The following is a 14,384-nucleotide window of genomic DNA, read 5'->3' on the forward strand; positions in this document are numbered from 1 at the left end:
TGAATTTTTAAAAACAAAAAAAGTGCAATATTCCATTATGATACTCTCTCATTTGCCAGGCAGAAACATTATTGCGTGAGTGAAGAGTTTCTGGATTTTCTGAACGAAACATTTTCGAAAGTGTATTTTGTGGACCTTTACTGATCTCAATTTTTCTTTACTAAGGAAATTCTAAGAACCCGAAACAAATTTAAGTGGATGCAACAAAAAAGCCTAGTTTTGTTTAGCTTCTCCATCAAATACACAGGACATCTTATTGCATTCTAGTTTTACCATATACGATGTTCATTGTGATATTCGGGTTTAAAGCTATCTATTTGTAATTAGTTACCAAACTTTCTCGAGAACTCAATATATAGGAATTAGAGCCAACCACATTACCAAATACGAGTAAATTATCGGTTATACGACTGATAAGTGATTATAAACTGTGTTCCAAATAATAATGCAATAAACTGAATGACTAAATAAAGTAATTAAAAAATCAGGTTGCTAAATTAATGAAACTAAAACTATTTACAAACATAATATACGCTGTCTCCATACATATAATAAAAAATTTGCATCACTCAACATACTTGCGTATAACTGGTGGACTCTCCTCAACTACGCCATTTGTTTCGTTGGCCAAACGTAATGCTAATTCATGGTCACGGCGCTCCTGTTCCAATTGTTGCCTATATTTGGCATCATCTTGTGCTTCCTTCTCCAGCTGTGCTTGCAACGCTAATGCCGCCTTGCGATCCTCCTCCTCTTGTTTTACACGTTGGACCTCTTCGACTTTTCGGCGTGATTCCATTTCAGCTTTGCTGTAAATTATTTCAGACGACATTAGAAAAGCCATTCAAAAGCATTTACGGTCATTCAACTATAGTTCAAAGTGCAGTCAGGTTGATGCTTACAGTCGTTTGTTTTCTTCCTCTTCAAGTTTCTTTCGTTCTTCATCCTCCTTGGCGCGCCGTTCAGCCTCGAGCGCTTCCTGTATTTTACGCAGACGCTCTTGTTCCTCAGCTTGCTTTTGTTCCTGAGTATTGAAAAATGAAAGTTTGCATGAGCAAAGAATTTTTGTATTAAAAAAAGCACAATGTAAAGAAAAAGAAAATAATCAGGAATGCACTTTGACACCGCGAATGTCACGAATATTAAAATAGTATCTGAGCTAAAACTTTGCTTAAATTATCTAACAACTAAATAAAATATCCCTTTAAACAGAAACATTTGTGAATTATAAAAAGATAAGCTCCCATACACCTGGCAACATATCTTTGCAGTTTATTGGCACGATTTTAAAATCATCGATTGTTTTTGTTGTAGTTGAAACACCATGAACATTCCCATAAATATGTGGGGAATGCTGCTGAAGTGAAAGTCCCGGATATACATCTGGGTCATTCCGGTAACGTAGAAATGACTGCCGTGAGATGGTTAAGCGGTTCTAAATCCGCAACATGGATGGAAGGAGGTACATAAGTACTAAGCCATATTAGACCTCTTCGTTTCGCCAAGCGGTAGCAAGTGGCGATTAGATAAATAAACACATGACCATAGCGCAGGAATTTTAGCTGCTAAAAATTACATTTATTTGTGAAAATAGTGAGTTATACCAGTTTTATGAGGTAAAACCGTATTCCCTAGTTCGATAACTTTGTTGTTGATTTCATATTCAAATTTCCGTCAAGTGAGCTGAGCCCAGATATAGTGCGCAGAGAATTTCTGGCAGATCGATTTCTGCATGCCTTACGAGTCAGTTTTACAATTTTAAATTTCTTTTATTTGGTGAATTTTATTTATCGGTAGATTTGGTGAATATTGTGTAAAATTGTACGCAATTGGTATGACCTTAAACATAGCAACATGTGTATAGAAAATGCTTGGAAAGTCGGCTCTTTCAATATACTGTAACTCCAGCACTATTATCAAAAAGTCAAACAATTGCTACACGTTGCATTGGGTCACACTTTAGCATCGCATCTAATGAAAATTGACAGCTAAAAAGCATTAGTACTAAAATTACATGCATTATATCTATAACTGTCAAACAATCTTAAGACATACAATCTTATTTTTATATGCCTAACATATGTTATTTCAATAAACGCTTCACACATTTTTCCATTTTCTAGTCTCTAGCACAAGTTTACTCCATTACTCACCTTCAACTTAGTGTTCAAATCCACAGTGAGCTTGTTCATATTGGCCATAACGCTAGTGTAAAGTCCATCGATTTCTCGGGAAGTGATTTTTTCATTTGTCTGTCGAAATTAAAAAAATGTTGCCGTTATTGCAATTATAATACAATTAATAATATTTAACTAAGATCGTACCTTTATTGTTTTTATGGCTTCATCCACCTGACGATGTATACCATTTACTTCACTAACAAACTCATCGCGTCCATTCTTCAGTCCGCCAGCAATTTCGATGGTTTTCTGGGCATTCAAACGTACTTTGTTGATCTTTGCAATACCTTGGTATCGTGGGCGATGCTGTTTGCGCGCCAAATAACCACGCACAGTGCGTTGTATGAGTAAAACACAATTGTTGCGATACTTGATACGATTGCGTACTGTATGAGAAAATTAGGATGCAAATTTATTTGTGTAAAAACAAATAGTTAACTTAAATAAAAATGATGCATAACTGAAGTACTTTTCTTACGAAAAGTCTACGAGTATTAATACATTTTCCACTCACATTTGATTACACACACCGCACCCAGTGTAGATTTGACCCAGCGTGAACGTATTAACCACTTCTTCACCTTGGCGACAATGGCCAAAAGATTTTCGGGATCCGATTTCATAATGCGATCGAATTCAACGAACTTTCCAGGGCGGAAGAAAACTTTTTTGACGCCAAATTTGAAATCTTTTGAGCTTAGATTGAGCGATTGCAACATAGCTTCGCAGAATGTGCGTGGCGGTAGTTTAGCCAGTTCGGGTGGCAAAACCGATTTATACATATTGTAAAGATCAGCAAATGGTACACGTGATGGATAGCCATGCTCCATAAGCTCCAACACGGAAATAGTGCCAGAGCACTTAAGCTGTGCTAGTGCTAGGCCACCTTCGAAATCCCGATCGATCATTTTGCTGTTTGGTTTGATGCAGCGTATAAAATTAGTGCCCTAAAACAAATTTACTATTATGAAATACCAAAATAATAAATGGTAAATTCTATGATTGCTTACATTCTTTTCTAATTTGTCCATCAACTCGGCAAGTTGACTTTTGAATTTTGAGCCCACAGAAATGAAATTCAATTTGCCGCGTAATGATGTGTTACTGCCAGAAGGAAAAAGTGTTTTTAGCAGCGGATTCTCACATTCCTGCACCAAACCCTCCAAGGACGCATGCAAGGCATCGTTGTTTTTCTCAATAAATTGCTCCTAAATAGCCGCAATAAACCATTGAAAACAATTAAATAGCTACCGTCCCACACCTTAAATCAATAATATGCCACAAGTACCGTATTGTAGCAGACAGCGCCGGCAAAGTGACGCACAAGGAAACCATCCTCATCCCTTAGTGTACGATGCGCCTTCAAACGCGATGAACGTGGCAAGCCCAAGCGGAAATGATTTGACCACGCCTTGTGTACCTCAGCCGTGAAGTGTTGTGCCGATGGCTTCGGCAACTTCGACTCCTCATCTAATAACGTATAAATGCCGTTGGCTTTCGCTTCAATTAAATCGATAATATCCTGATTATCGGTGAATGTGATTTCCGGCACATTTAACCCCTCACTCTTGTACAGCTCTTGCTCGTTCTTGAGAATGTTGTCATTGAAAAATTTTTGCAATTTCTCATTGCAGTAATTAATACAGAATTGCTCAAATGAGTTCACAGTAAAGTACTCGAAACCGGCGATATCCAAGACTCCGATATAGAAATTTGAGACTTGGAAGGGAATACTTTGATTAATCAACGCCACAATACGATCAAACAGTCGGCTGTAAATAGCTTTGGCGAGTGCATCACGCGCATTGCTGGCTTCGTAAATTTTTAGGGGCACCCTAACATAGCATATTTGTAAGATAACAATTTAGAAACTCTTCTTGAAGAAGTAAGTATTACTTACATGATTACTGTTCCCTTGAAACCGCCACCTTTGCTTTGCATTACACGCGATACGAGCGCCTGTCTGAGCTCAGAGGGATCTACACCCAACAGTTTCGATGTGATAGTTAGGGACTTCTCAGAAGTCTCTGACACCTGACATCCACCCCGTGCGTCATCTGGAATCTCTTCAAATGAAATATTACCCAAATGCAAAACGGCAGCCACCAAGGAGTAAATTTCTAGTTTATTCACTTCGGTCAAACCCAAACGACCCAGTGCGCGATCAAGATTTTGGAAATGATTATAATCATCGATTATGGGATCCTTGAGTGGACCTCTCTTTACATGACTCTTGGATTTTTGAGCAGCCGGTATGAGTTGCTCAGTTTTTGCGTTGGCAAAATACTGTGTGCAGCCAGAGAGATACTAGGGAGGAAAGAGATCGTAAGAAATAAAAAATTAATTATTAAAATAAAGGCGCTACTATTTTTCGTAACAAGTCGTAAGAGAATTATAATGGGGATTTGGTGTCTTTCGGTAATTGATGTGGAACTTAAATTGATGACAATAATACCCCCTAAAAACTAATTCTAAAAGATGAACGGGATATTGTTATTGTACCTGTTGGTATCTTTTAAAGAGCTGATTAGCTTTGAGCGAATTCACAGTTCGGGGCCTATTCTGAAGTGATTTGAGTATGCAGGTAGACCTAGGGTCGTCTAACGGTATCATCACCTAATAATGTAAATCAATTGAGAGTGGGGTTTTTGCGGGTGGGGACGATGAGAATCGCCAATCACTACTAGGTTTTTATTATCGAAGTGGTGAATTGCCCTTTCTAATACATTGAAGCCTGATGAAGTTGCTGGATAATATAGGAAGGCCTCCAAACTATAATCATCTTCATTTTTCTTAGATGATCAGAATCGAGTAGGCAACAACTTTGGTCTTCCATTAGAAATCAGATTCAATATGTTTAAAACTGTAAAGAAACAATTTCCGAAACTAAGGGTGTCGCATATTGTGCACCTATCTCTAGAACGGAGTGGCTATACATATATATTATATAAGATAACATATATATGAGAATGTCTTATTTGCTATATTTTATCTTTAAAATGTTACACACTTACATACTTGAGCTTTAAAATGGGTCCTGGGAGAAAACCGATTTTAGCATTTGAGTAAACTAAGTATATTTATGTCTATTAAACAGTGACAGCTGCGCATGTCACCGAGAAAGTGAAGATCCCGATACCCCAATCGTTGACGACGGAATTGGCGTTCCGCTACCCGATCATGACGAGGTGAGAATAGCGATAACGCGGCTAAAGAACAACAAAGCCGCGGGCGCCGACGGACTGCCGGCTGAGCTATTCAAACATGGCGGCGAGGAGCTGGTAAGGTGCATGCATCAGCTCCTATGCAAAATATGGTCGGATGAAAGCATGCCTGCCGATTGGAATTTAAGTGTGCTCTGCCCAATCCATAAGAAGGGCGATCCTGCAATTTGTGCCAATTATCGCGGGATTAGTCTTCTAAATATCGCCTATAAGGTTCTAGCGAGCGTATTGTGTGAAAGGCTGAAACCCACCGTCAACCAACTGATTGGACCTTATCAGTGTGGCTTCAGACCTGGAAAGTCTACCATCGACCAAATATTCACAATATGCCAAATCTTGGAAAAGACCCATGAAAGGAGAATCGACACACACCATCTTTTCGTCGACTTCAAAGCTGCATTCGACAGTACGGAAAGGAGTTACCTGTATACCGCGATGTCTGAATTTGGTATCCCCGCAAAACTAATACGGCTATGTAAGATGACGTTGCTCAACACCAGCAGCGCCGTCAGAATTGGGAAGGACCTCTCCGAGCCGTTTGATACCAAACGAGGTTTCAGACAGGGTGACTCGCTGTCGTGTGACTTCTTTAACCTAATGTTGGAGAGCATCGTACGAGCCGCAGAACTTAATCGCTCAGGCACAATTTTTTATAAGAGCGTACAATTGTTGGCGTGTGCCGATGATATTGACATCATCGGCCTTAACAACCGCGCTGTTAGTTCTGCCTTCTCCAAACTGGATAAAGAGGCAAAGCGAATGGGTCTGGTGGTGAACGAGGACAAAACGAAGTACCTCCTGTCTTCAAACAAACAGTCGGCGCACTCGCGTATCGGCACCCACGTCACTGTAGACAGTTATAATTTCGAGGTTGTAAAAGACTTCGTCTATTTAGGAACCAGCATTAACACCGATAACAATGTCAGCCTTGAAATCCAACGTAGAATCTCTCTTGCCAACAAGTGCTACTTTGGACTAAGTAGGCAACTGAGCAGTAAAGTCCTCTCTCGACGAACAAAACTAACACTCAACAAGACTCTCATCATGCCCGTCCTAACGTATGGCGCAGAAGCTTGGACGATGACAACATCCGATGAAGCGACGCTTGGAGTGTTCGAGAGAAAGATTCTGCGTAAGATTTTTGGACCTTTGCACGTTGGCAACGGCGAATATCGCAGACGATGGAACGATGAGCTGTATGAGCTTTACGACGACATAGACATAGCGCAGCGAATAAAGATCCAGCGGCTACTTTGACTGGGTCATGTCGTCCGAATGGATACAAATGCTCCGGCTTTGAAAGTATTCGATGCGGTACCAGCTGGTGGTAGCAGAGGAAGAGGGCGGCCTCCTCTGCGTTGGAAAGATCAGGTGGAGAAGGACTTGGCTTCACTTGGTGTGTCCAATTAAGAAGAAGAAGAAGTATATTTATAGACTTTTAGGGAAAAAAACTAAGAAACTAAGAACGAATTCTTAAAGTAAATTAATTAAATTTATTGACTTATATTTTTTGACCGAGGATGATGATCTGCGATCGTGGTCTTCATAAAATTTTGTTCATTGACGCACTGCGCCCTCACTTACCCGATAATCATCTGGCTTTCCCAAATTCAACTTATCACGCAGCTGTTGGGGTGCACCTGCCAGCAACATATAGAATACATGATAGTTGCGTTCCTCCGAACTTTGCGTACAAATACGACTCTTTTCCAGTAGGTAATGAGAAATATAGCCGCCAACCACTTGGCATTTGGCGTCATAATGCACTTCAATGAATTTACCGAAGCGAGAGGAATTGTTATTACGTGTAGTTTTGGCATTACCAAAAGCTTCCAATACGGGATTGGCTGCAATAAAAAGATAAAATAATATTTATTGTTATTAAAAGTTAGATATCTGTAGGAAATAATCGTATTCATATGCGCTTACCATCTAAAATTTTTTGCTCAATGGGCCCGGCACTGTCGCTGGAATGACACAAATACTTCAGCAGATACTTGGTAGATTCTGTTTTGCCTGCACCCGATTCGCCCGATACGATAATCGATTGTGACGATTTGAGTACGCGCATATCACGTATAGCCTTATCAGCTGAAATAATTATACATAAATACAAGTATCGAGATGTTTATATTTTATGTTTCTGGTGTAATTTTCTTTTATTTATTTGTTGTGTAGATATATTTTTATCTTACCTATAGCAAACACATGTGGTGGCAATTCACCCAAGGAACGTCCGGTATACTTTTTAATTGTAGTTGAAGAGTAGAGATCACTGATTTCACGATACGGATTCACAGCAATGAGTATATTGGCCACATAAGTCTGTGAGAGAGGATTTAAAGAATATAAAAATATTTTTTAATAACTTTCGGTATAATTAGAAAATTTATATTACGGAGAAAGACTTGGCTTTTAAGTAATTTCAATTGCGCTAAGGGAATATTTTGGAACATGAAAGAGTTTTTTAGTTTTTAAAAGCGGAATTTGTAGGAGTATGCAGAAATTCCGAGCCAACGGAAGCCCGATCATATTCTATTATGACTTAATATACAGATGCGATGTTTTTAGTACTTTATTTTAATATTGTAGTTATTTGGTTTTCATGGGTTTGGCTTGAATCCCCCACGTTGTAGAACATTTTTATGAAGTGTTTTCATGGCAAAATGCTCTTAGAGTTTAGACATTAGCCTCCAGGAAGCGACTGTTAATAAGCTTTTTCTATCGATTTGGTGTTTTTGTCCGCATTGAGAATTCCTGAATCTACTGCCCAAACTTACATGCACAACACTCTGCTATGATGGGTGCTATAAACCGTAAAATATTAGTTTGGGGAAAAAGAAATCTATTATTTTTGCGTAACATTTTTGCGCAAATGGTTTTATGGTCGATCTTCAGCTCCTGAGCGACTACTAACATGTCGGTCAACTTCGAATATTTCTGTGATTTTATCGGCATTATTGACATTTGCTTTATGCCTGAACCGATAGACGAAACCAAAATTGCCCGTAATAGCTGTTACAGTATCGGCACCATAAACACCATTCACAATTTCAGTGGCCTAGCTTGCATTTTCGCCCTAATAAAAGAAACATTGAAAAATATAACGAATTTTCTCGTTGTTGACTTCCATTGTTAACACCCTGTAACTTACAACTGAATAGAACAAAGAACTTTTTTAGTGTGAAAGAAAAGAATTTTTTCGTTTGAAATGTCACCCTGACAACGAGCACAAACTTTAAATTGTTTGATCGATACTTTACGAGATATCGATCACTACAGCCGTCTACCGAGAAAATAATGGTCTTCTTTTCCCCCTTTTTCTTTCTTCTACAAACATGAAGCTACCAAAAGCGACATGCGAATAACTTTGTGATTTCGCCACACACTTCGATTAAATGCATTTTTGCCTTTTAGTACTTACATAGATTTTATCTTTATAGTAACGCGTTTTCAAATTATCCAAAAAAGTGGCTTCATTCAGCAGCATCAGCTCACCTAAAACGTAAATTAAGCAGATTAAATAGTTATTGTAAGAAAAGCTATAATTTTAACCATAGAAGTACAAGTAATATTTAATATGAAAATTAGTTTTCTTTCTTTGAACTTAATAACAACCCTTTTTATTTTCTGTTCGCAGACACAAGTGAAGCATTGAAAATAGTACTTTTCATAATAATAACGGACCCCTAGACCTAAAAAAAGGAAACGAGCCACCTCTGGATATACAGTGATCACATGTGAAATTAAGAGCAAAACATGAAGTCTGCCAGCCAACTACGGAGTCCTCCCAGCAGAGATCATTGTTATAGGCATCTAATTCCCTGCAAGACAGCATGACCCGACATGACTCTTTCCGGCTAACCATGTTTCAGAAATACAAATCAGCTAGATAGAGGTACTATGGAAAATTTACGCACAAATATAGCCATAACAAACGAGGTAAGGGTCAGCCGAGATTATTGTAAGGTATCAGAGGCACTATGGGAAAATATAAACTATCACTTAAGATTGAACTGCTCTGCTAAGTGTTACTACACTGTTGTAGGCGGAAAATGTATCAACGTTCTAGGAAATTCCATCGATTAGGGGCAAGCTGATCGGCATCCACCAAAGCCTTTTTCTAATTGACTAGAACATTGATAAAAAAATGAATGCCAAAAACTATTCGAATGTTACCAGTGTCATCACAGGCCACCGTACTACTGTACCAATGCTTCAAACATGGCGTATATCAACAGATTTTCACTACAAAGACTCCCAAGAGGGATGGATCGGTTCGCCACTTTCAATGTGAATGCGAGATTATGTCTCTGAGCAGGAGATTGAAGCGTCCACAGACATGCCCTAAAAACTCGTTAGACTGGCGCACACTTGTTAAAAAAATTCTACCTTTTCAAAATAAAATAAATTAATGTTTTAAAGGATGACACGTTTAAGTACGAAAGCATATCACGTACTGAAAGAAATTTAAAAACAAAAAAACAAACGAACTACAGAGCAAGTTCGACAACGTGAACACTCCAAGAGGTACACATTTTTTTGTGCTTGACAAATGAGAAAAAGCGGATCTCCTAGGTTTTTTTTACAAAAGGGTTAGAGTGTTTAAAATTTTGAGTGTTTTAAAATTTATATTTTATATCATACAACATTAAAATGTCAATTTAATTGTGTATGTGAATATGTATTGACTTTATATCTGTTTAGCACGCGAAAACGTGCACACTTTTGTTAATGTGAACTTTCTTGGATTTATTTAGTTCATTTTATCATGCGTGCACTGTATAATAAAGCAGCCTCTAACCAAATATGTAACTTGCCGTACATACTTAACTAGACTTTTTTTATTTTTTTTCTGTAAGCGTTGCGGTCTCCACTGTTCACACAGCTGTGGCCAAGATTTCTTGGTTTTGCGGCTAAGAATGTGTGAGTGATAAAAGTGTGCCGAACGAAGCGTCAGTTGAAAATGTTAAGAGGAGCGGGTAGGCAGGTGACAAAAAACAAAAACCGCTGAGAATCTAAAATCTATGAGAAACTCAAAAAATTTAAACTTGAAAAAAAAAAAAAAAATATGCGATAATGCATTGCCATGCCCCCCACTTATCGTATTGACCAAACTCTGTGGATAGTTAATACTTGCGGGCCCGCTTGTAAGTGCTACTTTTGTGCTTTTAATTGCAACATATTCACGTAAAACTTTGTAACTTTCAAAAACAAAAAAAATGTACACATATAAAAATCTAACTGTAAATCTTGCCGCTGTTGACGCTGAGTAAGCACGTGATTCTGACGCGCTGATAAGGCAGGTGTGTCTATTTCTGACGCCAGTTGTATACATGCCGCGACATACCATATATGAATTTAGCAAAAAAGTGATATAATAAGAAATTTATTAAGCTTAAAAAACGTTTTCAACTAATTTTGCAGTACTCACAATTATCATCATGGTCTTGCACTCCATCACACGACGAAAATATGTCATCGACATGGCAAGAGCGTTTCGCATATTTCCGATCAATTGGCGTTACTTCGAACTCTTTAGCACCGATTTCCGAAATGCGACACTGTATATAGCCTTCGACGGGATCGCGTGCCCACACCAGTTGTGTGTCCATTTTGCGCACTAAAAAAAGGAAAGAATGAATTAAATGATAATTAAACATTCAAAACGGGCGATAATTTAAGAAAGCTAAAAAATGTGTTGCTCAAACAATTTATAAAAATTTATTTTTTTATGGCAAAATTAGCAACAAGCTTATCGAAAATACAGTAAGGGCAACAGAATGAAACCGACCGATAGTTGCGTATGTATTTACGAATACGAGTATCAACAAACCACTAACACAATTCTTTTCTAGGTAAAAGTGTTCCGCAACGCTAGCAAAAGTCAACTAACTACTCGCTCCACAGCTGGAGCGTCGTCAGCTCAACATTAACTGTGGTGGCGGTGGGTTCAGTGTCGGCAAATAACACAACCTGCTATGCTCCGCTCCGATCTGCTGAGGTACGAAGCGAATGCTCCTCACTCAGTTTCGTTGACTCGTTTACTCGTAACTGTGCTGACTGACTGGTTGATTGGCCAGTGCACTAACTGGTTGGTTGGTTTGGTTCCTCGGTTGTGTGGCAATCTAATCAAGTTCTGTTGCTTTTTGCACAATCGTTTATAGCCATTCTCTCGCGCTCCGCAGGTCGCTTCAGGTTTTCATTTTTTATGCTTTAATTTTACTATTATAGCAATTTTGCAACCTTTGTTTCGTATTTTCCGTTAAATATTGCTATATTATTTTTCTGCTTCTGAGTCATTCTTGGCGGCCTGATAAGATTAAACATCATACCTACTATTTTTTATTTAGCTTTTTTTTACTCTACAAAGTGTTAAGACACTTTCGGAATTTGGTTTTTACACCATTGTTGTTATTGGCGTAGTAGAAATAATTCTTAAGTTTTTCTAGCAAAATAATAAAAGTTAAATATCAACGATCATTAGTGATCATGCGTGAGCGTTCAAGAGCTTTACGTGTGCATTTAAGAACAATTACGAGTCGAATATTTAGTACTCATACATGACAACGCTGAATGTTCGGAGACCAAATTTTAGTTGCTGATAGAGAAAATTGAGTAATGAGTAGTTAATTTACAGCAAACTTAGTTTGAACGTCACCCACACACTTAGTAGACTATTATCTGACACCCATGCCCCCTTGCCCCCGATCGCGTTTCAATTATGAGGATAAATTAGAGAAACAAAGGCAAAGCTTGGGCAAACAAATGAAATTCAGAGTACCGCAAAAGTAAGCAAAAAATACATATATGCATGCATACTATATAAGCATTGTATACTTGTATGCTATTCATAATAGTATTTATAATACATATAGAAATATGTATGTATGGAGGTAGACAAGTGAGCAAAACAATCTATAACCGTTTATGCGAATCATTTAAATAATCATAGAAGGCTGTTGGTGTTGCTGCGGTTAATGATGATGTTGCTTTTGATGGTGATGGTGGTGGTCGTTCAATGACGTTGTTGCTAACTTTTGCTAGTCTTTCTGTTGATGACGCTGACAATTCTTTGCTAAACTATCTGACAAGGTGAAATTTATTAAAACTGTCAGTTTGCGATATTAAATTGTTGTCGGTGATTTACGGGCTTGTGTTATGTTAGGGTGTGTATCATAAGTAAAAATGTAATGAGCGTTTCACCTAGATGATCCATTTGAATTTAACGAAAAATAAAGTACATGCTTTTTTACTTCAAAACATTTATGATGACGTATAAATTGATTAAATGAAATTATAAATCATATTTGCGGCTTGAAATATTTTTCAAATTTCTTAGAATAGGTCGCTGGAGGAGCTGGAGAGGCGGGGCTGCAAGGTGATTGCCTACGCGGATGACGTGGCACTTATTGTCAGAGGGAAGTTTTTAGATCCTCTGATGGAATTGATGCCATTTAGCTATAATCTTTTTAAACAGCTCAACAACGTGGACAATTTTGCGAAAGAATTTAGGTGTGAAGCCTTTCAAAATACAGCTGGTGCAAGAATTGAAGCAGAACGACCTACCGCAACGTAGAATTTTTGGTGAGCGACGAAGCTCATTTTTGGATCAATGGGTACGTAAATAAGCAGAATTGTCGATTTTGGAGTGAAGATCAGTCAGAAGAATTGCAAGAGCTACCAATGTATCCAGAAAAGGTGCCAGTGTGGTGCGGTTTATGGGCTGGAGTTATCATTGGACCGTACTTCTTCAAAGATGCTGCGAATCGTAACGTAACTGTGAATTGTGAGCGAAATGATGAAATGCGAAATGATATCCTACATTTTTTTGCATGAAATGTGGTTTCAGCAAGACGGTGCCACATGCCACACAGCACGCGTAACAATGGACTTGTTGAGAGGCCAGTACGGTGAACATTTTATTTCACGTTCGGGACCTGTCAATTGGCCACCCAGATCGTGCGAAATAACGCCTTTAGATTATTTTTTGTGGGGCTATGTTAAAGCTCATGTCTATTCAGATAAGCCTGCTTCAATTAACGCATTGGAAGAAAACATTTAAGCATTTATATTATATGTGAGATACCGACCGAAACATTGGAAGGAGTATGCCAAAATTGGACTAAGCGGATGGACCATTTGAAGCGTAGTCGCGGTCAACATTTGCATGAAATAATCTTCAAACATTAAATTATATGGACTGTACTATCGATTTAAATAAAAATTGCATGCATTTTTCTGATTTTTACGTGATTTTTTGAAAAACTTTCCTATAGCTCTTCAAAAACCACCCTATATAAGTCTTCGTTGGTAGGCCTCAATGCAGATTTGAGTGCGCGGCAAGTTATCCTTAAAGGAGTTTGCTACATTCCAACTTTTAGGATCATGCTTAGGATTGTAAGATCCGGATTGTCCAGTGAAATAATTTTCTTTAAACCAAATCCCCACCTTTTTAAAATCCTAGTCTCTAGTGCTGACAATTAATTTTTTGTTGTAAAGTAACACGTGTTCAGAAGGAACAAATGACAAGCTTTCCAACATGCGGATCTCCATACAGAAAATAGTGTCATTTCCATATTTTCCTGCGAATGTTGCTTTTTGCACACGTAGGAATTTGATTATTGAACATATTTACAATGAAGCGATAAGAAAGCAAAAAGTGACCCGTAATATAAATAATGGCACATTTTATGTTGATTGCAGTTTACCTACTACCAAAAAAATTACCAAGTTTGCTACCAAGATAGTTCGGTAATCGGTTAACCGAAAATAAAATAATTTTACACAAACAAAATACACGGGGAAAAATTATCGAACACCGAGCTACCGAGTACCTAGCTTCGTGTGAATACTCCTATTATTTTTAATATACTTTAAATTACATAATTTAATTTCGATATTTTGAGTCTGGGGATTTCAAGCTTCTGCAAAAAAGTTATGACTTTGATTTTGTATAAAAAATAAAAAATACAGGTAA

The 14,384-nt window shown here is 37.9% G+C and overlaps 1 protein-coding gene across 7 annotated transcripts in view; it reads right to left on the bottom strand.

The window, feature by feature from the left end:
* Positions 1–14,384, bottom strand: part of LOC128871980 (myosin heavy chain 95F) — an 81,890-nt gene that overhangs the window by 7,360 nt on the left and 60,146 nt on the right. For 5 of the 7 annotated variants that reach the window (XM_054114208.1, XM_054114206.1, XM_054114202.1 and 2 more), the window contains 13 exons: positions 10,839–11,027; positions 8,829–8,902; positions 7,600–7,729; positions 7,334–7,495; positions 6,989–7,251; positions 4,081–4,487; positions 3,469–4,015; positions 3,191–3,388; positions 2,695–3,127; positions 2,325–2,566; positions 2,154–2,252; positions 903–1,024; positions 579–809 (listed from right to left, as the gene is read on the bottom strand). In XM_054114208.1, coding sequence (XP_053970183.1) covers positions 579–809; positions 903–1,024; positions 2,154–2,252; positions 2,325–2,566; positions 2,695–3,127; positions 3,191–3,388; positions 3,469–4,015; positions 4,081–4,487; positions 6,989–7,251; positions 7,334–7,495; positions 7,600–7,729; positions 8,829–8,902; positions 10,839–11,019 — 3,089 coding nt within the window. In that variant the 5' untranslated portion in view covers positions 11,020–11,027. Of the gene's footprint in view, positions 1–578; positions 810–902; positions 1,025–2,153; positions 2,253–2,324; positions 2,567–2,694; positions 3,128–3,190; positions 3,389–3,468; positions 4,016–4,080; positions 4,488–6,988; positions 7,252–7,333; positions 7,496–7,599; positions 7,730–8,828; positions 8,903–10,838; positions 11,028–11,198; positions 11,358–14,384 lie in introns of those variants that run through there. The other 2 variants (XM_054114209.1, XM_054114207.1) reach the window with 2 other exon arrangements.

This window comes from Anastrepha ludens, chromosome 2, assembly GCF_028408465.1.
Source record: "Anastrepha ludens isolate Willacy chromosome 2, idAnaLude1.1, whole genome shotgun sequence".
Lineage (NCBI taxonomy): Eukaryota > Metazoa > Arthropoda > Insecta > Diptera > Tephritidae > Anastrepha > Anastrepha ludens.